The sequence below is a fragment of the Simochromis diagramma genome, unplaced genomic scaffold (assembly GCF_900408965.1).
Source record: "Simochromis diagramma unplaced genomic scaffold, fSimDia1.1 OVJJ01000293.1, whole genome shotgun sequence".
In the NCBI taxonomy this organism is placed as follows: domain Eukaryota; kingdom Metazoa; phylum Chordata; class Actinopteri; order Cichliformes; family Cichlidae; genus Simochromis; species Simochromis diagramma.
Window position 1 is genome coordinate 15,692,638 of NW_024386801.1, and position 26,226 is coordinate 15,718,863.

General features: G+C 41.2%; 1 protein-coding gene across 1 annotated transcript in view; it reads right to left on the reverse strand.

Moving 5' to 3' along the window:
- Positions 1 to 26,226, reverse strand: part of nell2a (neural EGFL like 2a) — an 85,346-nt gene that overhangs the window by 493 nt on the left and 58,627 nt on the right. Inside the window, exons 15-19 of the mRNA XM_040026150.1 lie at positions 24,691 to 24,786; positions 12,176 to 12,316; positions 8,926 to 9,119; positions 4,926 to 5,102; positions 1,726 to 1,950 (exon numbers count right to left, since the gene is read on the reverse strand). Of these exons, the coding sequence (XP_039882084.1) occupies positions 1,726 to 1,950; positions 4,926 to 5,102; positions 8,926 to 9,119; positions 12,176 to 12,316; positions 24,691 to 24,786 (833 nt within the window). The remainder of the gene's footprint in view (positions 1 to 1,725; positions 1,951 to 4,925; positions 5,103 to 8,925; positions 9,120 to 12,175; positions 12,317 to 24,690; positions 24,787 to 26,226) is intronic.

Consider the following 26,226-nt stretch of genomic DNA (forward strand, 5'->3'; position numbering starts at 1 on the left):
ACCCCTTCTACGATGCGTGTACCCCGGAGGTCCCTGTAGTTGGGACTATGCTGCATTTGTTATAAAAAATAAAACTCATGCACAGTGAAGAGGCTGAGTGTTAATGCTAAAACTAAAAGGATGAAAAATTGCTGTGCTTCATTTCTGTTGAATCAGAAAACTGACTCTTTATATGTCGAAAATCTCTAGCTGGCCTGGTGATGAGGGTGAGGATGCTGCATTTCAAGTATCCAAGAGGCCAAGGTTTTTAATTTTAGGCTTGCATTTTAAAGCTGCTACTTCAAGGACTGTTTTTAGGTGAATTTAAAAACTGCGTGCTTAAATAAAATTTGCCCCCCCCCAAAAAAAGATGCATAACCTAAAGATGCCTCCCCTCCCCCGCGACCCTGACTCGCATAGAAGAAGAAAATGGCTGGATAGATGAATGGATGGTAGAGATTCCAAAAATGATGATGTTTATTGAAAGTCCTCAGAGAATAGCTGTTATTTTCTGTCTGAGATGCGGACATCATTGCAGGCACGCGCGACGAGAATATTTAATAGTAGAATTTCAAGTGAGGGAGTCAGCCTTGGTGGATTAAGTCCTAAAGCTCAGGCAAACAATTTACGCTCACATTTGGTAATGAAGAGGATATTGCCTGCATAGTTTACTCTCTCCGTGACTGCTCAGCGCTGCAAAATAAAAACTCACGAAGAGCAGCTTTCTCCATCTGATTTACTTGAGCTGCTGATGTGAGTGTTTCTCCAGACGTTTTCAGCACTTCATCCTCAAACCTGTGTGCTCCTTTAGCAGAGGGAAGAATACATCCATGATTTCCTGCTGCAGCCGAGCCAGAGGCCAGGAAAAATGACGCTGCCAGAATTTCAGTTCATTTTCATTTAAAAGAACAGTTCGACATTTAAAAGAAAAAAATTGCTCATTATAACTCAGGTTACAGACCTGAAACAGGAGTCTTGTCATCACTCTGAGAGGTTGCGAGGCAACCAGTGGATTTACAGCAAGTTGCCGCTCCGAACCAAGAAGCAGGCCAGCACGTTACATTGTAAACCTATAACTTATTTTTACACCCTAATTAACAACTAATTAAAAATGTTAATTAGTGACCTTTAAAGGAGCTGGTAGGTTTATTACCACTCGACAGAGCCTGTTTCTAGCTTTAATCTAACCGACTGCAGCTTCATATTTAGCAGAAATACAGTGCAGTGCATCCGAGTAAGACATTCTCATCTAATCCTAAACAAGAAAAATAAAAAGCACATTTCCCAAAAGTATCAAAGTTCTGCTTCACAGAAAACTGCATTCTTGTTAATAAATATAAATAAAACATGTAATCTATGATCTAATAAACTCAAAATTAGAAAGGGAATAATTGCGGAACAGAACATCATATCTTATTTATTTGAATTGATACAGCAGCCGTCTTGTTCTTAGAATGAATATTAGATTCATTTTTTTTCCAAAGCAATTACTGTGTGCATCTTGGTTTAACTAAATAGCTCCCAATAACTGCCCTTTTACAACAACTGGTAAATTCAACTTCTGTGAGGTGTTAAAGATGCACAAATTGCCTTTCTGTTGCAAATACTAGTACTCTGTTTTTGCCCCCTGAAAAAGCACAAAGGGTTCTCACTTTTCAAGCCATTTTTCTTTTGTGTCTTGCCTGCCACGAACTAGAGAAACTGTAATTTGCTGTTTCCATGCTGCCGGCAGGACTAGCAGCTTACCTTGCACTGGCACAGAGTGCACTCTGTGCCGTGTTTAATCCAGGAGGAGCCGCTGAAGCGTGAGATGTTGTGCTCGTCCGTACATGTCTTGGTGATGTCGTTGCGGATGGTGTCGGCCTGGCAGGGGTCGGTGACACAGCGGGGACAGCACTCGCCCTCGGGCACCACAGTAAACTCGCAGTCCACAGGCGGGCACGGCAGAGGCCAGCAATCCACCTGCCCCTGCTGCGAAGGTGGAGATGGAATTTGAAAAGGATAGCCGAGCAGAGAGAGAGAGAAAAAGAAAAATAATCACTGCAAATGCACTTTGCATTTCCTGTGTCTAAACAAGTTATTCACTCAAATGCACATTTCTCCTGACGTAGTGTATTTGTATGCTGGAGGGACCGTCTCGACTTGTAAGGAAGCTAGAAAAATAAAGATGAGCGGCACAGTCTTCCGACAGCGTCAGCAGTTTTTCCAGACTGTGGAGGTAAATGTTCCACCTTTCTAATTGACTTGTTCTAGTCTCGTTGTTCTCCTATTAATCTTACAGCAAACTTTTGGCGCAGAAAGACTTCTTGGATTTTTCCCGCTGCCGTTTTCACTGGCCTGAGAAAACGGGTCATATATTTTGTCCATCCTTGCAACTCTTAACCGAACTGTACTCTACATCATTCTGTCCTGACCCACTTCTGCTTGTGCTGTCATACATGCGCATATCTGCCACGCGCCTTATTGAAATGAAATATGACTTTAGACTGTTTATGTTTAAGCACACCAGCAGATATAAAAGGGGTGCGCACGCATGGTGAGGTTTGATGCAAGTGTCCCACCGGGGATATTCAATATCTCTCAAAATCATCTGACTCAGCGTTTCAAAAATGTTGTAGTAAATTAGGCTGGCTATAAAGCGCGCTCTCACACAGAGCTAATGCCCACTCCCTGCTTCTGTGCTGTGTGTAAACATTCGAAGTGGGAAATCCCCCCGAGTGGCACTTTCTGCTCGCTGCCAGAGGGAGGGATTGAGTGTAGCCTCAGGTATCTGTTCCACACTGTGATAGGGGACGATGTCATCTTTGTCTGTTTATGCAGATGTGGTCTGTTATCATACAGGAGAGGCTGATGTCGGGCACAGCTTTTTGCAAACAACTGACGCTGGACTTTGATATCTTTGTGATATCAAAGATATTGTGAAATCATTTTTTAATATGTCTCCATTCACGATATCTCACTGCTATTTAATCTCTAGATGTAAAGATTTGCTGTTTTTAAGACTGAATGTTACAAAATGCCTCAGGGAAATTAGAACTGGTGACATTTATCTTTGCTTGGGAATTAGCCTGCAATAATTATGCCATTTTTATTCTCAAAAATTAAGCTACTATCTACATGTATGGTTGTGAAAATCAATGGTTTCTTTGATATTTTGGTGATTTAACAAGATGGCAAATTGCAAGTGGCCCGTGTGTGCGCGGTCTGCAAAGGCCACACACTTGATTTCAAATGATTGCATGGTTCATACAAAAGGATTCACATCTTGGACTTGAGAGAATGTTTTGCCCATCTCCCTGCTGTCACTGTGTATTTTAAGGCCCCCGCTGAGTCTGGACAGCCATGCCTCTGCTAAGTGTAGCAGCATTCAAGGTTCATTTCACGTCCCTGTCACGCTACTGGAGCCCCAGTACGGTATCGCGGGAGCAGCCTTCTCCCTTTCAAGTGCTGCTCTTTGTACTGCGTGTGCTGGTGGCCCTTTGCTCTGCGTGCGCCTCTGTGCATCTTAAACTGAGCATGTTTTATGTCTATCTGTGCGTACATGTGGACATATGTAGGATGTGTGCAGATTTTCAAGCACACGTATACTATGTTTACATTGTGTGTGTGTGCGTGTGCGTGTGTGTGTTGTTACAGGCGTGCCTGCAATCTCAAATGTGCTCGTGTCTGCTCGTGTCAACACGAGTGCCTACACTGAGTACTGTTTCAGCGAGAGCGACGCTGAAGCAAACCCATTTTCAGCCAACTGCGCTTCCCCGCTGTCCCTCTGCTGAGCGGTGATTTTCAAGCTCTTCTATAATGGCTCGCTGTAAGAAATCCAAAAAAGCAGCTCTCAGGTCCAGGCATCAGGACGGCATTACAATAGAGGGAGGGAGGGGTGCGAGAGGAAATGACATTGCTATTGCTACTCAGACCATAAATCTGTCAGAGTGGAGCCAACTTATGGTATCTTAGCTGCAAGTACGGCTGATCTTTAAAGGCAACAAAAAGAGGATGAAATAAATAGAAAAATAAGAGTTGTAAAGTGCTGCTCTGAGATCCAAAGCAAAGACAGTTTGTGAGTCATTCAACAGAGGAACTGACACTGGTGTGGGTGAGTGTTACAGCATGTTGGAGGAGGGGGTGGGGTTAGGAGAAGACAGTGGGGTAGAATCTAAAGCGTTCAATTTGCATGTGATATGCATATGGAAATATGGTAAGAGGGGCAACACAGGTGGGAAGATTTATTGTTTTTGTCAGGTTTGTTGGGAAACGCAAAACGCCTCCCTGTTGCTTCAACATAAACACTGTTAAAACCTTGAAAAGGTCAACGCAGCAGAAGATGTGAACACAAAGAAAGCGGCGGATACGTCTAACTGAGAAAGATCTGTGTAGTGAACGAAATGCTGTTTTGTTTCGAATGGGAAATGGGATTAGATGTAGAGGACACTCGAGACTAGCACCGCTGCAGAACCTCCTCAAAGCACAGGAATAACACTCCCTGTTTCACCCTCCCACCTCATAGGCGACACTGTTCCCCTAACCTTGAATGTCTTCTCCAGTAAAACGTGTAATTCCAGCACAGCAGAGAGCAGCCCGTACAGTTCTTTGAATTCTTTAAAATTTCAGTAATCACTCGCTTTGGTTTTCCACTTGTGCAGAAGAAAGAAATCTTCATTTTCTCCTCTCTGCAACCTCCCTATTCACCTCTTAATCACTCCCCCCCTCTTGCCACAAAACATCTTTCCTTGACTTTTTTCGCAGAGCACATCTCTCATTCATGAGCATTTCCATGGAGACTGGAGTATTTGTTACATCTCTCGTGTGGGCACTGCGGCACGGCAACGAATGCCTATGTTGTCTTCGCTATCACCTTAAACGACACCGCACGAAAGCGTTAAATACCTGCGCTCTTTGAAATATTATCAACGTGCAGGAGGGGGTTGGTACAAGCGCCCTTTACTCACCAGGCACTGACACTGCTGGCAGTTCTCCACCCACGTGTCCCCGCTGCCGTAGGTGAGCAGGCCGTTTTGATGCAGACACTGGCTGCTAAGTCGAGGGTCGCACTCGGGGCAGCAGAACAGGTCGGCGTTGGGATTGTCGCAGTCGCACACCATCCTGCGGCACATCACTTGGCCGGCCTGCGTGGGGAGCACAACTGAGCACTGAGCACAGGATGACGCACGGGCCAAAACAGCTGCACGCACAGACAAAGGCCTCTGCTTTGATGGGATCATTAAACATACATGTTGATGATTAATAATGTAATGAAGGCAGTCTAGCTCATGCCAAGAAAACTGTTCTGAAGCAGCAATTTATGACACGCCAGATTAAAGTGTGTACTCTATGCGTACTGATGCATAGTTTCTATTCATCAGCGTGGTGTTCTCAGTGTTTTCAGACTCCTTCCAAACTCATCAGAGTACAGGAAATAATCGGCGGCTTTGAGAAAGCGTGGTAGGAGTTTTAAGCTTTTTAGGATTTTCTAAGATTTTAAGAATTAACTATGAATTGTTGAGAGAGGAAAAAAAAAGAATTGCATGATAATTGATAATGAAAATAATCAGAACGACCCTGCAGTAGCCAGAAGGTGGTGAAAGGAACAGGTACTTCTGTTGACTGTTTCCACAGAATCTTTATATGTGCATTAATCACAGTGTTTCAAACGCATGTCTAGTATCCCGAGCCCAACAGCACCCATTCATAATAGTGTGCAAATTTTCCATCCAATCCCATTTTAATCGCCGTTTTGCCTTCTTGTTACTGTTTAATTCTAATATTTGGATATTTTTCTGTGGATATTCATATGGTTACATATTTCCCGGCTCAGGATGGATACAGACGATTGTAAAAATAGGAAGTCCGAATTAACTATAGAGCACAAAATTAAATTTGAGTATTTTAAAGGTCCCCTACATTTTGCACGACGACAGCTCAGATAGGCTTGAGTGCCCAGCCCTGAGCTGAAGAAGGAGTTAATAGAATGGATTGAAAATTGATTTCAAAGAGCATGAGTTTGATTTCTTTTTTGTAACAAAACTGACAATAAAGTCTACCTTTCATTCCTGTACATTTTTTGTAAAGAATTGTCAGGAATGCATTCAATGTTGCCAGTTAACCTGGTATTTTGATATTTTTTTCTGAACATGTTTTTGAAATTGGTGCAGATGCATCGATGGGTTACACTCCACCCGTCAGCACTGCAATCAGAGCAAAACAATGAACTATTTGTGTACTGCTTGACCTCGGGCTGGACGCTCTTTGTCTTTTCTCTGGGGTTTGACTTTGGTTTCCCCTCTTCAGTTAATCGCAGCTCTCCATGTAATACCCAGCTGTGTCCACTCACTTCCAAAACAATAACATGTTTACTCCTCTGCTCACTGAACTGCTCAATACGACTAATTTTGACAGGCAGCTCTTCAATCTCTCAAATCAATTAATATGACTCATTTAATTAGGGAGCCATTTCTGCCCTGGACCTTTGTAATCAAATGAATAATTTGCTGCTTGATCATTCACTACCGACACTAATCCACTATAATCACCTTCCACTACCGCCAGACACTTGGCATTAGGTTGAGTGAAATGCTGAAATGCAAAGTATGACTGCTCTGTGACCTGATACTCATGGAGGAAAAAAATGTGTTTAAGATGATGGAATGAGTTTTCTGGACCAACTGTTCCCAGATGCCTTGTCACTTTGATGTCAGGAATCAATCAAAACAAGTACATCAAGAGCCCCGATCACTCTGATAGACCTTTAAAAAGGACTATATAGAGAGAGTAGCTCATGCGCTTTAATTAAGTTGCTCACCACTACTGCATCATCTCCACCCATCCACCCATACATACATCCTGATTTTAGGACTCTAGTCATGCAAAAAGCATCAGATCAAAATTCATTCACATTTTCATGCATTTTCAGTTACCGTTATTGCTACATTACTAGCTAGAGAATTAGCCTAGCAGACTGCATATCTAAAACGAAAAGCACTCAGAGAGCACAGACCTACACCAAGACAACTCCCTATCTGAGCTGTATTTACTTTTAAGGGAAGAGTATTGTATTTTGTATATAAACGTTATGTAGGAGGCGACCTGTTTAGAGTATACCCTACCCCTCACCCTATGGAAGCTGGAACAGGCTCCAGCCTCCTCATGATCCTAAATTGGACAAGCGGAAAATAATTGATGAACGGATGATTCATTTGTAAATAACTGAGCATGAATAAACTTATTATATAATATAATAAGATACGGGACATTTTATGAAGGTTGGCTTTATTTGACCTTAAAGAAGTGGCAAGAGGTTCAAACTAACATGATATTTACAATCCCCATATACCATTCCCTATATGCCTATATGTTCTCAATACAAACAACGGCAGGAACAAACATAATGGTAATAAATAGCACTAAAAAGTATTATTATTGTTTTGACCTTTAGGAGAGGAAGGAGAGGTTGGGGGTCAAATGTAAAATTGTAAGTATAATTTCTAAAATAGCTTTTTGAAATCATTACATTGACCTTGGAGACCTTGGTGGATGTAAGTTTGATCAGAATTCATTCAAATCTTTTCAAGCTATCGTGTTAACGGACAGAACGCCATGCATGCAAACGCTACCAAAAACATAACCTTCCAGACAGAGGTAATAAAGACTGAAAGTTACACGTGTGGTAAATTGTCTGATCTTCTGCCGGTAATAAATGTTTAGCTGAACACACATTATTAAATTAATATTAAGGGAAGAGTCATTTAGGAAGCTGGCAGGCCAAAAGACTAAAAAAAGAAAAAGGAGATGTGAGACTGGAACCAGGAGCCTTCTGGTTATTACTGAAATACATTTGCTTTACTGCCCTTAGCCACTGGTTACAGTCAGTGTTGGTGACTTTTAATGATCTCTTTACAAAGAAGGACAAACTGAAATATCCTCACCTGTGGCTTGTTATATGTAAAAGCCAATCATTAATAAAGAATCAAGCTATTTCTGTACAATACTGCAAAGATTTAAAACTGTTCTGTCATTAAGAAAATAGCAAAAACTGGGAAAAATAATAAATACAATGCATATTACGGTCAATTTTGAGCCTTTCTACCTCTGTTTTAATCTCCAACAGCTTTTTGAGAGTTGTACCTCTTTCTTTAGCTGCTAAGAAATCAACAGCAATCACTGTAGCATGACGAAAATCTGTAGTTGCACTTCTTGCCATCTGTTTACCATGCCTGGGTGAATGCTACAATTTCCAATTTCCACAGAGGCAGTAAATGAAATGCAATTTGCTAAGACGATTTTACATTTTTAGACTTTTTGAATTTCGAAAGGTCACTCAGGAGCTAATTCGCACTTCAAAGTTGCCAAAGCTGGGTGCAAATGTTTGCTGTTGATGGGGTGTGACAGTGCCCAAAGGTGGTCTCCCATTTGTCCTACATCAATTATCACATGTCATGTCTAATTAAAAATTAAAAAGGGAAAGAATCATTTGTTGCACTGCTGCGCTTTAGTTGTTGTTTTAATAAAATGTCACTGCTTGTTTAAAGAGAAGCACTCTGACTACAGGATAAAACGAAGTGACGCTTGCTGCTGATTGGTCCTGTGGGGAACAACATCATTCCGAAAGAAAACCAGGTTTACATTTGCTTTGTTATATTATTGTATTTCTGGTTTAAACACTTGGAAAGCCGAGTGAAAAATAACAGCGCTGAAAACGTTTCACGCCTGGATCAGCTGAACGCACATACTGTAAAAGTGTGCACGCGTCAGAGAGACAGGGGAAATCATTACTCGGCTATATACAGCCGTGGACACGTTTCCTCGTCTTTTCACTTGTCTGCCTCTTTCTGTTTCAGCGGATCCATTTACCTCTGCTTTGTTACTCTGTTCTTGGTTTGTTTGTTTCTTTGCTTTTCCTCTCAGCTTTCCTTGTCTCTGTATTCTCTGCGTATGTCTCAGCCTGTTCATTACCTGGCAGGAGCACACCGAGCACCTATCGCTGTCCAGCACCCAGATTTGCCCGCTGTGCTTGACCTTGTTGTCATGGATACAGTCGCCGGTGCAGTTGTGCCCGTGGGGGCACCGACAGTCATAGCCTCCTTCCAGGTTGAAGCACACTGTGTCGTTGGCACAGGTGTTCCTTCCTGTCTTGCATTCATTAATATCTGCAGGGAATACAAAAAGCATGACATCATACATATGCTCTGTGCAGATAACAGTTTCTTCTTTCTTTTTTTTATTACAAGACCAGTAATGTTGCTTTAATAGCAGGGCGATAAGGTAAAAGCAGTTTTCCCTGTAAACGTTGATGCTCTTATATGTCGGTGAGCAGCCATGCTTTTATCTCTTTCAGGACAACAGTGCCCTGCCTCTCTGTATGTGAAAATCGCTGAATAGAGGATTTGAAATGCAATTGTAACGTGCAGCAATAGAACATTTTTCAAATCTTGCTGGGAACACGCAGTATACAGCTGTAATGTAACCCAGAAACCCACTTTTGGCAAAATTATAACTTTGCTTTGTGAGGAACACACAGGCTATTTTTTTTAGGGTGGTTTTAATGCACTTTTTTCTCCCTCCTTTTCCTCTCACAACTCAAACTGACAGCTAAGATTGGGTCAACGAGTGGAGCAGCGCTAGCACTATTGTTACAGGCAACGCTTCAGTGTTACTGTAGATTGAGGGTTTCCGTTTTGACAGCTGACACTTTTTTCTGACAGGCTGAATCAGAGAGAATGTTTCCGAAAATGAACAGGCTGCAAAAGGAAATGTGATATTTTTAGGAAGGAAAACGCAACTCCTAACAACATATCTATGCAATCATAAAGGCACACAAACGTTTCAAAAATAAAACAACACCGAAAAAAAAACCATCTCAAAAGTTAAGTGAATTTTTCAAAGTGGATCACTTAAGATTTTTTTCTCTCTTAAAGTTCAGATTTCAGAAGCACTATTTTCAGTGTCTGCTTTTGTAATTTGAAGCCCTCAATCCTGATACTGGGACTCAAAGAGAGGGACTTAATGATGTGATAAAAATGAGGCATAAAAAGCCTGTCAATGGAAAATGAATGGGTGTTACCATTAATAGGGGTCTGTGGCACCTAATGATGCAAACAGTCATATTCTTGCATTGCTGAAATGTATGAACTGGAATTTAATCCTCAATTAATGCAAGGACTTGAAAAAATTAAGGTCAAATATTGATAAAGTAGGTGCCGTATCCTCTTGAGCAGGCTTTACTCTAATTAAGTCAAATAACTTGAAAACTGAGTTGCTACAGTAAAGTTGGGCATTTGTGCTCTGAGATCACTCAGGTTGGATGCTGGGGTGATGGAGGGGTTGAAATAGCAGACAGATGAGAAATGCTATACAGTCCGTATCAAAATTTTAAGACCACTTGAAAAATGTAAAAAAAAAACAAAAACATATTTTGCATGGTTGGATCTTAACACGGTTCAAAGTAAGCTTCAAAATGCAACAAGAAGAAATGGGAGAGAGACAAAATGTTTTTTTGAGCATGCAATTTATTGAAAACAATGCTTTAACTGAAACAGGCTGTTTTACAGCTGATGAAAAGTTTAAGACCACATGCCTTTAAAAGGCCAAATCTGTGTAAAAATGTGGATTCATTGTCATTTTCTGTCAGGTAGTCACACTGTCATGACGTTCTGATGGCAAAGCCAAAAAAAACATTCCATTTTTCAACATTGTCGGATTGCTGAACTGCATATGCAGGGTCTCTCGCAGCGCGCCGTCGCTGCTGAGGTGGGACGCAGTAGTACAGTTATCTGGAATTTCTTAAATGATCCTGATCTGGGTTATGGAACAAAAAAGTCAAGTGGAAAAGCAAAAATAATTTCACCAGCACTGAGCCAGAGAATCCAATTGGCTGTCCATCAAGACACTGGACGATCCTCGACCAAGATTAAGGCCGTTACTAGCACCGACTGCAGCCCCATAACCATCAGACGGCATCTGAGTCTGAAGGGCTTCAAAAACAAAAAAGGTCTTCAAAGGCCTCGTCTGCTTGAATGCCACAGCACTGAGCGTTTGGACTTTGCAAGAGAGCACGAAACATGGGACATTGAAAGGTGGAAGAAAGTTTGATTCTCTGATGAGAAAAATGTAACCTTGTTGGTCCTGTTGATTTCCAATGTTACTGGCATGATGAGCAGATCCCACCTTAGATGTTTTTTACACGCCACGGTGGAGGGGGGCGCCATAATGGTCTTTTCCCTTAAGTGGAACAATGGAGCTTCAGGAGGTGCAGGGGCGTCAAACAGCCGCTGGCTATGTCCAGATGTTGCAGAGAGCATCCCTCATGATTGAGGGCCCTCGTCTGTGTGGTAACCAGTGGGTTTATCAGCAGGACAACGCTACAGTACACAATGTTCACAGGACAAGGGATTTCTTCCAGGTCCAAAAGAGTGATTTCCCAATCACGCTTTTGGACCATCCTGTGTGTTCCCCTGATCTAAATCCAGTTGAGAAGCTTTGGGGATGGACGGCAGGGAAGTTTACAAAAATGTACATTTTGATGCCCTTCATGCGGCCGTCTTCACCACTTGGAGAAATGTTCCCACTCACCTCATGGAAACACTTGCATCAAGCATGCCACACTGAATTTTTGAAATGATCAGCAATAACGGTGGAGCTAATCATTAATGAGTTCATGTTTGGAACTTTGATTTCTGTTTTCAGGGGGTTTACTTTTTTTAAGGAGGTGTGGCTTTAAACTTTTGATTGGGACTGTATAACTGGGATTGTTTGTTTGTTATATAACGTGAGGAGAGTGAAGTATGTTATGTATGTTTTCTGCCTGAAACAGCTTCCAGTTTTCTCTCTATGGCGTAGTGTTATGTCAATTCCAACAGGACACATTTTTGGCATTTTTTTTTTTTTAGAATCGGATAGACTTATAAACAGAATTCTTAAAAAAAAAAAAAACATTAAAATAATAATTTTTAGGTCTAGTTTTGGTAAGTGTGAAATTTCTACCAACTTCTTTTAAGACTTTCGGAATTTTACACGATCATATTTATGTACTTTTTATAAATTATCTGAATTATTCGACTTATTTTCTTTTTTTAGTGTGTGAAATGTCACAATTATGTGTTCATTTTTTTACTGTGTCGTGTGGTGTGCTAAATAAAGACGTAATTAACCTGAACCAACTTTATCGCCAATATTTGTGTTGTGTACGTGAAGGCGGGCTACTCACCTATACATGATTCCCCATTGGCGGAAAACAGGCCGTTGTCATGGTACCCATCCCGGCACTCACAGTGATACCAGCCGGGCAAGTTGACACAAGTGGATTTACTGTCGCACTCGACAAAGCCGTCCGCACACTCATCAATATCTGGAGACGGAGAGAAGATAAGAAAAGAAATGAAGAAAAAGAAAAGTCACCTCGGATTTAGTCAACATATCATGTTGGTTCAAAATAGTTTTGTACAGTGAATGAGGGTGCTGAGCTGCATTCTTGCCTGGCAGGCATTTTCAACACGGACTGATTCATAATTGATAAAACAACATGTCTAGCATATCAGTAAATCTGGTCCGAAGGCTTTATTGATCAAGCATAGTTTCACAGCCAGAGAAGGACATCTGTATCAATAAAAGATAGCAGGGAATGAATGAATCTAACATAACAAGCTTATTCTAGGAAGACAGCAGCGGGGAGCGGCTCCGCAGTATGGTGGCTTATGTGCGCGAAAGATCCCCGGTTCGATCCTGAGAGGAGACACAAATCCCTTTGGGTTGTGTCAGAAAGGGCATCTGGCATAAAGAAAATCTGCCAAATCAAACATGTGGAGCTACCTTCCATGGCAACCCCCTTGTGAGTAAAGAAGCAGCTAAAAATAGTTTACTGTAGGAAGACAGAGATGTTACTGGCTTGTATCTGAAGAGGCCGTAAAGCTCCTTTGCAGTCTCATCTTCTCATCAAAATATGCAGTAAAACAAATAAATTCCACAGTGCGTGCACAGTTTTCTACAACTCTGCTCGGACAAAGGAGTTTCTATAATGCCTTTGGCACAGCTTCTAACAACCTGTGGGTGGCTGTCAATAGATGGAGGTGATGTTTGTTTTCACAGAGGTCCACTTAGCAATATCCTTGACGCAGCCTCCTTCAGCTCTTCTGTTTAATACAAAACTTTAGATCACACGTTCTGACTTTCTTCTCGGGTGCATTTTTCTTTTGCTTTTATCTCTTTTATTCTGTTTAATTCTCATTTTTCTCTTTCAGTCTTTCTGCCTACAGCTGGCCAACCTTCAACCCTTTCATTACGACAAGCGGCCTTGCAAGCAGCAACCAAGAACAAATCCAATACAGGTTTCAACAATGAGCCTAATACACACAGAGAGAAAGATTACTCTGATATTTTAGCTCGCATTTAATTAAACTAAGGACCGGGCCCACACGAGAGAGGAAATAAAGCCTGTTATTACGCAGTGGGGCTAAATATGTTAGGTCCAGACATGCACCGTGATTAAATGTGTCTGCATAGCCAGTGATGGCTTTTTTATGATTGTGCATGATGCATGATGCTCTGCTCTCATTATGAAAATGGCAGTGTGCCGTGTATGACCTTCTCTGCGACTGCCTGCAACAGTATCCCCCACAGAGCTACAGGCAGACGGGCTCATGGTTGAGCCCCCCCCTTCCACCGCCCAGGCAGTAATGGGATTAAGATCTATTGGCTAATGAGGCCTCAGCCTTTTAATAGAATTCTGCAGCAGATTAATCGTTGATCAAATGTCCCACAGATTAGGGTTTTATCTATTTAAAAATCACCCGCATTTGTCTGCATGAACTGCAGGTTTTCTAAAATTAAAAAAAAAAACTTTCCAGATTGGTGAGGTTTAAAAAAATCTCGCTCCTACAAGCTGGCAGACTTTAAAAGTGAAACACACTTCACCAATTATATCAGTTTGGTGAGAAAGGAGCACCTTATTTCCCCCCCCCTAAGGACAGCAATGTTGGCTTTAAAGGACGCTGTTTAAATCGCGAGTCTGCAGCAAATAGCATAACCAGCCGATCTTTGAAAATGAATATGAATTCACCCCACTCCTGAAGAGAAATATCCAATGCTCTTTGTTGCCTGTGAATTCCAGGGGCGATAAAAGCGCTGGGAGGTTTTAAAGGGAGGAGCTGTGTGAGGTGGTGTTGCCAGTATATGAAAAAGAAATCATGCTGAATTTGTTGGAATGATTCTCTTCTCTCCAATACGGTTGTGTGAAGTAGTTCAAAGTACAACTGAGTAGTCAGATTCTATTTATAACAAACACCGAGGGCGAAGTCAGTCTAAAAATATGCTAATGGGTTATTTTCAGCCAGTTTCATTCAGGTGTATTTAAAACGCTCGGCTGTCTGGTTGTAACAACAGCGGGTTACACCTTCAGCAAAAGGTTTGTCTTTCTTCCCCTTTTTATTTTCGCAAACCTTGTCAGCTACAATTATGGCGCAGCGCTTTTCAGCCTTCTGTCAAATCAACCTTTAAAGTGCTGCAATGTTTTAGGACAATGCAACTCATTGTTGTCGCACCTTGGATCCGACAAGGCTCGGTGTGCGAGGTGCGGCGGAGACGCGGCACGCTTGCACACACACAAAAAAAGTCTTGCCTCCCCTTTTATCATCTGGAGGATCGTTGTAATTAAACCATCAACAGCGACAGTCAGACAAGGGCGCTGCCGAGGAGCGCCGTCACTACTGAATCATGACGCTTTCGCTTTTGTTGAATCACAGAAGTGGATGGCTGTATTTTTACTTGTTAAATCATGTCGTGCTTCTTCTTCTTCTTTTTTTTTTTTTTACCTCTCTGCACTGGAAAAATAAAACCCAGTCCAAAAAAACCCCCATCACCATCACAAATAAATAAAAAAATAAAAAAAATGCTTCTCTCTCCTGGAGAGGTCAAGGCAGTGGTAGAGCAGTTATTTTGGACTTACCTCACTGCATGAAAGACTAGAAAAACAACACAGAAATACCTACGCAGGGGAAGAGGATGGGCCGGATGAGGAGGAGAACAAAGATAAACGCAAGAAGGTGGAGGACAGAAAGAGGAGTAGGAAGAAAAATTAGAAAGACGAGGAGATGGAGGAGGAATCGTTGAAGAGACACTGCAGTTATTCTACTCGTTATCCTGAGTGGCAGCCTGGAAACAAGGGCTCTATTAAGGCAGCTCTCAGAGGACAAAGTGAGAAACAAGAGGACCATCTTTTCTCTGCCCTCCTCCTGGGCTTGTTATGCCACTCTGCCACGAACCACCCTTCCTCCCTTTATATTCATTCTCTGCCTTCACCTGTCCGTGTGTTACCTTTTTCCTCCAGCCGTCTGTCTCAAATCTAACGCAAAAATAGAGGCACTCTAATTGTCACCGCTGCTAATCCCTGTGGTTTTCTCCCCCTCTGAGCAGAAAAAGCCAGAGTTTAGAGATGAGTTTAGCCTACCTCTTCTCTTCATGTCTACCTTTCATTGTTTCTGCTCCTGAACACCACTTCACATCATTCTCACTGGCTATTCTGATGCATAAAAGGTGCAATTCTTTGACTTCCCCTTCCAGCTTTCCTTCCCTTCACTATTCTTCCTCCCCTGTTTTTTTTTTCTTCCCTTCTTTGACTGACAGATAGCCCTAGGGGTTAGGATGCAATTCTGCTGCCTTGCATCACTCATTGCAAAGCCTGTCACTGCTGCCACGTGTACATCTCCCGTACAGTAACCTAATTCAAAAGGATTTCCATTTCCCTGCAAGTCCACCTGATAATCCTGATTGGCACAGGGAAGAATTATTCACACCAACAGCTCACCCTGCCATTTGTCAAGTCAAATGCCAGTGGAATATAAGTGGATTTTAAAATAGGCTGAATTTGTCATGTCAGATCAGGTTTAAAATAAAGGCTGAGAAAAGACCGGAGAGTCGATAATAATGTTTGCGGAGGCGATAACGTAAGAAATGGATTGCTGATCGCTGTTCTTTTATGTATAGTGAAGTGTAATTGAGTGATTGTCACTGATCCTCAGTCTTCATTAAGAGAAAGAGTGAACTCACATAAATCAATCGCTGTGAAACCTAAGGCAAACTTAGTTACACACTGACTTCCTGAAGATGAAACAGACACTGAAAAGCAAATCCATATCTGCAAGCACTTGAGTAGGAGAGTGGATGAGTAATCACGGCAAATTGGAAACAAGTCTTGTGAACAACTGGTAGCTGCAAGAGCATACAGAATGCAATCAGTCTGCATGCAAGTCTCCTCCACCCTTTAAAGCAGGCCTACAGCTGAGACTACAAACTGCTTTGCGATGGTTGTTTTAGTTATAAAAATAGAAGGAAAAAACCCAGAGAGGTCCTTTAATCGCCAAACGTCTGCCTGAGAGTATGGATGTGTTTGATAGATGAGCTAACAAGAGCATTGAGACACAAAATAAACATGTGCTGGAAACTTCTAATTTGAAGCTTATAATACCAGAAGTCATGCTAGAAGGGACTTTTGAATCTGCAATAACAGTATTTATTTGTATTAACAATTAAAAGTCAACCCATGTACATGACTGGTTCACTGTATCGCAGACAGGACTTTAAAAAAAGAAGGAACATAACCTTCACAAGTTGTAATTGTCCACATTTTCTGCTATAAAGGTTAAGGCACTGAAGAACTGAAAACTGTCAATATGAAAAGTTCAAACTTCAACTTTCAACATAAATAAAATTAAAAATGTCCATAAAGATAAGTGCAGCAATTTATAATTACCTCAAACTAACCATTAAGGCCAGCACAGTAATTTCAGTACTTTAAAACAGCGGTCCCCAACCTTTTTTGCGCCACGGACCGGTTTATGCCCAACAATATTTTCATGGACCGGCCTTTAAGGTGTCGCGGATAAATACAACAAAATGAAACTAGTACCGGTACCGAAAAAAAGAAAATTTATTCATAACACACGTGAAAAGACCCAGGAAAACCGAGTTAACGATAAAAACGATAACAAAATAAAGCTGAAAACCGATAAAAACCCTGAAAACTCTACATTTCACACCTGAGCCTCAACTCTCGCGGCCCGGTACCAAACGACTCACGGACCGGTACCGGTCCGAGGCCCGGGGGTTGGGGACCGCTGCTTTAAAAATTGCACAAAGTACTGCTGCTCTCTCATTTTATAACAAACAGGACACAGTCATTTTTTTATTTTATTTTTTCTTGTTCAGTGGTCAAAGCGGCCAGAGGCTCGGTGTGCCCCAGCTTGTGATTGACATTTGCAGGTCGTAGATCCAGGCCAAAAGAGAAGGCCGATTAAAGAGTTTACATTTACATGTAGCGTAAGTTATCACATGGTATTGTACATGTACTGTATTTAATAAAACTGCCATGTGTCTGCACGCCTTTCAGCACTTCAAGATTAGCATGCTGTGGTGGATAGACAGCAAATGGTGCACAGTAAAATGTTCTTCTTCACAGAAATGCATGCATGTCTGCATAAAAATGCTTCTTACAATACTATGACTCAAAGTTTGAGTCAAAGGAAATTTGAATGAATTGAACTGGTCATACCGAAGGGCAAATATTTGAGCTTTAATACTAATAACATAAAAAATGCAATGTGTAGAGTGGAATGTGCAATCTCCCGTGATGATGACGAACCCACAGATCGATTGACGATTGCTATTAGATTAGTGGAATATTTAAGAAGCTTTAATCCAGTTGTTCTGGCTTTAAGGTTTGTTTTATTCTCACTGTTAAAGTAAGTTTTTTCACCTAATGCAATGTAGCTGTGTTCAGTGAAAATCAGTGTAAATCTTACTGATTTCATGCCAGACTGATATAAACACCGAAAGGATGCTTACATTGCTCCACATATGCGTTTTTCAAAATAATGACCATTTCTTCCTCTCTCAAAGGAGAGCACAAAACATATCATTTACAGATCTAGTGTATACTAGCCTGCAGAGGAAAAGCAAGCATTTTAATTTAAATGTACTCTAGCTGTTCTGTGGCCAGTGCAGATCGCTGCATTGCAGCAGGTACAGTGGTCGCCTATCCCTGTGAGATGTGTAATTTAGGTAGAAGCAGCAGGTTGCGCGCAGCTAAACGACAACTCCGGCCATTAGCGAGGCCTAATTAAGACACACTAATTACAGGTGATGGAGAGAGTGCTTTGAAAGGCCGACGCTAAATAAATAATGAATACATAATCACTGTGCTTAAACAAGCCGCTTGAGCGGGCCCCGAGGCCTTGTGGGTAAATTGTGGAGGGAAGGAGGGAGCGTTGCAGTGATGCATCATGGGAGCTGTCAGAGATGCATCACGGGAGCTGTCAAGAGGGTGGAAAAAAAATGAATGTGGTTTTAGATATTCATTAGTGGTGGGTGGGAGGTGCCTAGGGAAGATTTCAAAGATGCAGGCTATTGTAGGGACACACACCGTTGCTCTCGCTGTTTCAAATTATAACAATCAGCAGCTCCAATAACTGTTGGCAGTGTTATAAAATTTACCCTGGAGTGGTCCGCTTTCATACACATGCAACCCATCTCTCTGTATATAATAATAAAACACTTAGTGCTGGCCCTATCATCTGAATGTGTTTTTATTTGATATTTATCTTCCGGCCTGCGCGACTGGGGTTGTCGGATATCTGGTTTATCTGCCGTTTAGTCCGTCTTTCAAGCCGCTCTTCTTTTTTCTCTGTCTAATCTGTCATGTTGTCTAAAACTCTGACAACCCTCCTCGAGTTCAACATCAATGTAAATGAGGTCTGAGGGAACAAATTGTTTGTCTGGCCCCGTTCTGCTCTCTGTCCCAGTCAATATGCCAGCATGACTTCAGCACTCTCTCACTGCCTTCAAGGTTTCCTCATGAACTCAATGGCCATCCCCGCGTCTCCTCCTATCCTCCTCCTCTTCTTCACTGCTCCCCCCCACCCGCCCCTTTCCATTTTTTATATCCTGTTATAATTCCCTTCCTTTATTCTCCAACTTTTTGTCTCTTCTATTCTACTCTTATGCCCTCGTATCTGCTATCACCCACTAATTAAATATCTTTTCTTCCCCACTCAACTATCCACCCATTGCCTCCTCAAACAAATGATTTCCTCACTTCCCATCCTTCTTCTTTTCACTTTTTTCACAACAGGAAGAAATATTTGAGCAAAGGTTGCTAAAACTCGTAGAATATTTCTTTGGTAAAGCAAACAATTTAGCAACACTGATGAAAAGACACATTCTCTTTAGATTAAGTCTCTTCATGAGAACAAGACTTTGAAGGAAGACGTGTGCTGCCAAATGATTGCGACTTTAGTAACCAAGTGTGGTTTTTTTTTCTTTCAATAAAACATCATTTTACAGTGTAGGTGTGCTGCACCAGCACTCCTTGATCGTGCTCTTGAACATTAGCCTCCAGGAGTGTGTAGGAGTGACAAATCTAAATTGTATCATTAACACCAAACATAAAAATCTTTTATCTCTTTCTCCTTGTCCTCAAAGAACTTTGTCGATGCTAAAATAGCCTCTGCGTAATTTGGACCTGCTGATTAAAACTGCTCACAAGGATTCGAGACTGCGGATGAATTGAGAGATGAAAGGCAGAGGTGTCCATCCCGAGCATCTGATCAAATGCTGCTCTCCCTTCAGCATCCCACAGTGTCCTTTTGAGAAACTAGCAAGAGGCCAGCCGAGGACAGCAGAGATGGCCATTAATTACAGATCTGACAGCACAGTGACAGAAAATTTTAACTGGTGGCCAAGCATCCTAATAGGCTTAGAGAGGCTTGAAAGGAAAAGCTAATGAGCTGAAAATAAAGGAAATGCAGACACAACCTCCCCATTCATCTTGTAGGAACAGGTCGGCAAACACAAATCTAAAACCTAAACAAGGAGTGGATTTCCATTATTATTTCATAGAGGTATTGCAGGTCCTTGGTTAGCTAAAAGATTATCAGAGCTACGATATTTATAAAGGCCTTACAAAATCTTCTTACATGTACGAGGTGCTTTCCTAAAGGTTTCATATCTAGAGATGCTTTAGGACGCATAGATTAATAGTTCCTCCTGCCCACTTATCTTAATAAGGCTAAGTACCTTTAGATGGGACTGGATAGAGAAAAAAAATTTATTATACAAATGAAAATAATTTCTTTCACTTTCTTTTTACAGGGAATTACTGGATTTGCATCACATGGCCATGAGCAGGTATCATCATATCTACCAATTTACTAGTTATGCAAAGGCATCCAATTTAATTTACTTTATTCATACAAAACAGTGGTTATGGGATTTTATATTGCAAGGTAAATATGAAGCCATGTTTTACTGAAACATATCAAATATTTAGAAAATGTACAATTTTAAGAAATTGTACATTTTTATTGTAGCAACAATCTCATAAAAGTTGAGATGGCAGCACCACAAGACTGGATGAGTAAATCATACTAAAAAGAAAGAGCTAGAAGAACATTATCCAACTATCGAGGCTAATTGGCAACACGTCAGTAACAATATTTGGTATAAAAACAGAGGAGGCAGAATTTCTCAGAAGTAAATATGAAACAACTGAAAGGCTTTATTTAAGGTAATAATATCCTTTAGCGGTCTAAAATGATGCGTCACGATGATTTCTTTACTTCTGACATCTATCTATCTATCTATCTATCTATCTATCTATCTATCTATCATCTATCTATCCATCCATCCATCCATCCATCCATACCTACCTGTGTGTGTGTGTGTGTGTGTGTACATAACTTATATTTCATCTTCAACCTTGAAAGGCAAGTTGTTGCCAATGCCCAAATAGACCTGTTTTCAATATTACATTAATCTCATCAGAAATGCCACTTTCTTTCCTTTTTTATATTGCTCTTTTTTTCATTTTACTGCACTATTCTACCTATGTTGTGTTTTTTTTTTAATAATTCACATAAATTGAAGCTCCAATCTGGCTTAAGTGCAACATCAAGCAGCCAATTTACTAAAGTAGACTGGGTTTACTTTCTTACACTTTCACCTAGCAACATGGATTATATAAGATGCTGAAAGCTTGAAGCTCTGATAAATTCAAGTTAAGCTACATTTTATGATGCTTTCAGTGCCTCTGAGTTCTTTCTTTTTTTCTTTATTCATTTACTTTTTTGATGTATGCATTTATGCTTGTTTACAGCAGGATGCATTATGGTTTTCATAAAAGTATTAAACTGTACCACATAGCACAGCCAGCCAGAGTTAAGAAGATGTGTATACTTGTTTGATTTTGAGTGGGGTATTAAGAAAAGTGTGTTAAGAATTAACCACCGTTCATAAAATAAAAACACTTTTAGACGATTATATCGACGATGGTCTAAGAAATATGTTTTCGTTTGGTGAGCAAACGACTAGTGTGCTATACTACATCACACACATAAGTAATAAGAATACAAAGCACTGAAAAAGATGACCTCGACATTCTTTAATACGTTTTGTTTCACTTCTGTAGGTAAAAAACATCTTAGCAAAGTACTGAAAAAACAAGCAGAGGCATTACAGAAAAATAAACATAATATTTCTGCATGTGCGCGTCTCTCCCAAGCCATACAACATACACAGCTCCAGCCTGGGGCTACCATGTTGACTATGCGGCATGTTCAGGGCACATATTACATGGCTGGCCCCGCGTACATTTATATCCATGACTGAAGTGAATGCGCACAGCCACAGCTGTACCCTGCATAATTCATGATGTGTCAGAGTTCTCCACTAGCTGGTGTCTGTCTGTCAGCACTGCCTGTCCCCTGTCCCTCCCCATCTATTCCCCCTGAATGGCAATGACAAGGCAGCGAGTGCACTGCACACAATTACAAGAACGCATGAGCAAAAATAGACAACAACACATTCACATGCATACACAGACGCGGAATATTCGACTTATGCATACCACAAAACACTGAAACCTGAAATAAGGGGGCCAGCTGACAATTTGCAAACTGTTGGCATCCTCTCATACGTTAATGCATGCTTATAGGTGTGCGTGTGGATCTTGAAGTTCGGTGTCTTATGACAGGCCGTCAGTCTGCCGCTGCAGCAGCAGAAGCGGTGGAATCCCTGGGGAGACCTCTAAAAGCTCACAGGGTTCTTGTGGGGTGGGGTGGGTGGGGGGGGGGGTGAGGAGCCCAGACTTAGTGAAAGCTTTTCCATGTTCATTCACCAGCTCTGCCTCTCCTCCTCCGGCAGCCCTAACTCTAGCAGCCTCATTCCGCATCCAAATGCAGAGAAAACTTGCTAACCCCTACCCTCTAACCACCCATCTATCCCCTCGCTTCATCCATTCCATCTCTGCATCAGTCAGTTTTCCCCAACATGTCTGTATCTTCCTTTCCACTTCACCTCCTCTCATCCCCCTCCTGCCCACAACCTCTCTTCTCTTTCCTTCCTTGAATGTTGCATCTGTCACTCTCCCCGTACATCTCCATCTCTTCCTCCCAAACCCAGTTTCCCCTCTCCCTCCTCCTACCCATCCCTTCTCCACCTCCTTACCACCAGTAGAGCAGAATATCCAACAGTACATTAACCCCCATACATCTCTGTGAGCTTCTGCAGCAGACGCGTCCGTCACTGGGAGTTCCTGTCACGCTGAGGAGACAGTAAGAAAGACCTTCGTCTTTTCACTCTGAATGACTGGTGGAGTCACTAAACAATGCCAGAGGCTTTCGCCCTATAGAATAGGGCCCTGATGGTGGTCCCAGATGGAAAAAAACAAAACATCAATATGGTAGCTGTCACAAGGCTGACTTGGATAAGACTGAGAGGGAGTCAGATCGTGGGAGGGAGGCGTGCAAACGACAGCAGCGGCATCTGTGGTGACAAAAAAAAAATCCCACTGCCTGAGGCTTGAGGAGCATGATTGGGTGTACATGTAAGATCCCGTTTGTTTGAACCTCAGATTCTAATCAGATGCAACAAGGAGGAGATTGATCCCTGAGCTACCAGTCATTCAGCCCCAGTGGCCTCATCATTAAGAAGAACTGTTTTCTCTTTTCAGAGAAAACATTGCAGAGAAAACAAAAAATGGAAGGTTTAAACATTTTGGGAATGACACATGCTGTATTTGCTCATTCCCAGGGTTAAAATAAGAAGATTAAGATCATTCCTTTATGTTCTTTAAATATAAATCATAAGTGAACGACCACTTTAGCTTAGCACAAAGGAAGCAAACAAAGGGAAACAGGTAGACCAGCTTTAAAAAAAAAGCACATAAAAAGGAAGAAAAAACAAATTCTCATCATATCTTTTTCATTTGGTATTAAAAATCTTTTGGGATGTCTATTTTCTATCATGACATTGTGTTTCTTCCTTGTATACTGAGCCGATGTAATGCAGGATCAAGTCGCTAGCATGAAAAGTCTCAAGTGTGATTGAGTAACCCAGAAAATAATAGCGCAGTATGGGAAGAAGAAAGTTGTGCTACAACAAAGGAGTGTCCTCTATTTATGTCTTGGTCTCCGTTTTTACAATATGCAGTAAAATGTGCAATATGCTCCATATTTTTTTACATTTTGGCTAGTTTTCTGGGGTGTTTTGTAAGATATGGGAGAATGAATAAAGGCAAATAGAAGAGGAGACAAGGAGCAAGGAGAGAAAGTGGGGATCTGAAACACTAAAGAAAGTAATGAAATGTGTGATTGCTTGGAACGTGCAATTACTAAGGGACGAGGTTCTCAGCACCTTCTCTGCTGCAAAATGAGGAAAAGCATAAGGCATTATGGCTGGCTAGGTGTGTTAACACAAGTTCTCTCACTCTCTTTCTCACTCTCAAACACACACACACACGCACATACAAACACACACACACACACTCCTTCCTCAGCATCTCGGGAAATTCATTTACTTTAAGACGGGCAGTAAAAAGGGCGCCTCGTAAAAAAAGGTCCTTTATGTGCAATCAATACCTGAACCAATGAGAAAGCAAAGGGGCTCAGCTTGCCTCATTCAAACACGAGCACGCACAGTGAGAGAGCTGTCATGGCTTTCTATTGCTTTGGCTACATGTCTCCTGAAGGACACTCCATGAAAGGTTGAAATGGGTTATGAGAAAGGTGCTGCTGCTGTAGATTAGACATATAATGCATCAAATACAAGTACAAGAAATACAGCGTTTCTTGGTTACCTTAAATCAGCAACACTGTAGGGAAAAACACACATAGAAAGCCCTGAGTCTTATCACAATGTTTCACATATCTCAATGGCTGCTAGCTGTCTTAACACTCAGTTCATCTATTATGTCCTATTTGATATGGTGCATCAGGAGTTTGCACAGCTGTAATGTGCATGTAGCATAAAGCCTATGAGGAGAATGCCATGCTGATTAATATGGGCTGTGACATGTATGGGCTAACGCCTATTATTGCTGCAGCTGCAGTTTAAATCCTCCACTGGGCCACTTGGAAGAGGCACAAGCTCATCGCTCACCACAGAGGCCCGACCCACAAAGTCAGACACGTTCACGGACATGCACACCGCCACAAACACATTCAAATGCACACAGGGGTAGTTAATATAGCTTAGTGAGAACACTGCAAAAAAAAAAAGCATTTACAGTACAGTCTCCCATTTTCCTTCCTTCATTTAGTCTTATTCTCAAGAGTGTAAAACACCTCCTCGTCCTGCAACATGTTCTTTCTTACACATTCAATCAAAAGTTCCTTTTTTTTTTGTTTGTTTGTTTTATGGGGAAAAAAATGTAAGAGCGTAACGAAAACAAATGTTTACCTGTTTCACATCTCTTCCCAGTAAATCCTTGCTGGCAAACACAGTTGTTAGGTGAAACGCAGGTTCCCCCATTCTGGCACAATCCGTCACACATTGCTGGAGATACACCAGAGGAAAGGAGCCATTACTCACTAAGATTAACGAGCATTAACTATGTAATTAGACCAGCAGCAGCATATGTATTTGCATACAGAATAAGAGCTAATTTGGTGACGTGATTCATTATAGGCTTGCACAATATTATTTTGCGTGATTAATGCATCTCACCAAGGTTAATTCAAAAATGTTCATTATCCGTGGGTAGGCTGTTAGTTAATGTGTCCCCAAAACACAGAGAAGTCACTGAAGTTGACACAAATGGAAATGGAAATAAATGTAATATATGCAAAAATCATACCATGCTTCCTCAGACTAAAGACTGAAAAGTACTGAAAGCAAATGAAAACCTGTTTAGTAAGACGTGTAAAAGCAGTGCTTAAAAAGAGCACTCCAAAAATGAAGAATTGCACTTTCATTAAGTTGGGGGATACAAAAAAACACCAAAAGACAGATGCAAGAGTCTGTCTAAACTATAATAAATTATTATAGCACAGTTTTGGGTGAAGGGTTCCAGCTTCTATCATGTATTTGTATGTGCATGTTTGTGTAGTGTACCTAGTGCTCATCATGACCAAGCAAAGTTATCTTAATGTGCAGCTCCACCATAAATAGATTTCTACTCAAGAAATAGATTAACCAGCTGAGGTCAGGTCAATTTTCTAGAAAGCACAGAGATCACATATAGAACTGCAAACATGACAGAGGCACTCATTAAATCTGGGTCACAGAGGGCTTTTCAGTGGGTGGTGGAGAGAGTAGAATCACCATCATATACTTTATGATATGATATGCTTAACAGAACAATGGCTAAAACTAATGATCTTTGACAGAAATTTGATGATGAAGATGGTAGCAATGTTTATTTTACATCATTAATTTACCTGTTCATAACTTTTGTTTGAATGGTTTTGTACAAAAGACTGTATTATTGTAGGGTCTTTACATTGCAATAGAATGTGCCTTGAGGTTACTGTTGCTGGATTCGCAAACTGTGTAATCACATGCACTGCACAGATGTAATATAGCCTTCTCTATGGGGAGGCAAAAACTCAGAAGCTCAAAATCCATAGAGCTATATGCCTGAGGAATATTCTCACATAAATACCCTGCATTCGGCCCTAATATGACCTTGAGGCCATCAGAAGAGAACATTGTGCAAGAAGGATGCACAGTCAAAGCATGAAAGTAAACCAAAGACTTTGCAGATGCCAGAGTGAGAAGCAATGCAGTCTTACATGAAAGAAACGTCATATCTACAGACTGGATGAGTTCAAAAGTTGTGGGGTGACAAAAGGTCTCCGGCACCAAAGTCAACCTAATCACATGGGTCTCAGCTGACAGACTCTTTCAAAAAAAAAAAAAAAAAAACCACACATGGCAAGATGATGTGCACCTGGCATCACCACATCAAAGCCAATATAACAAGCAGGTATACCT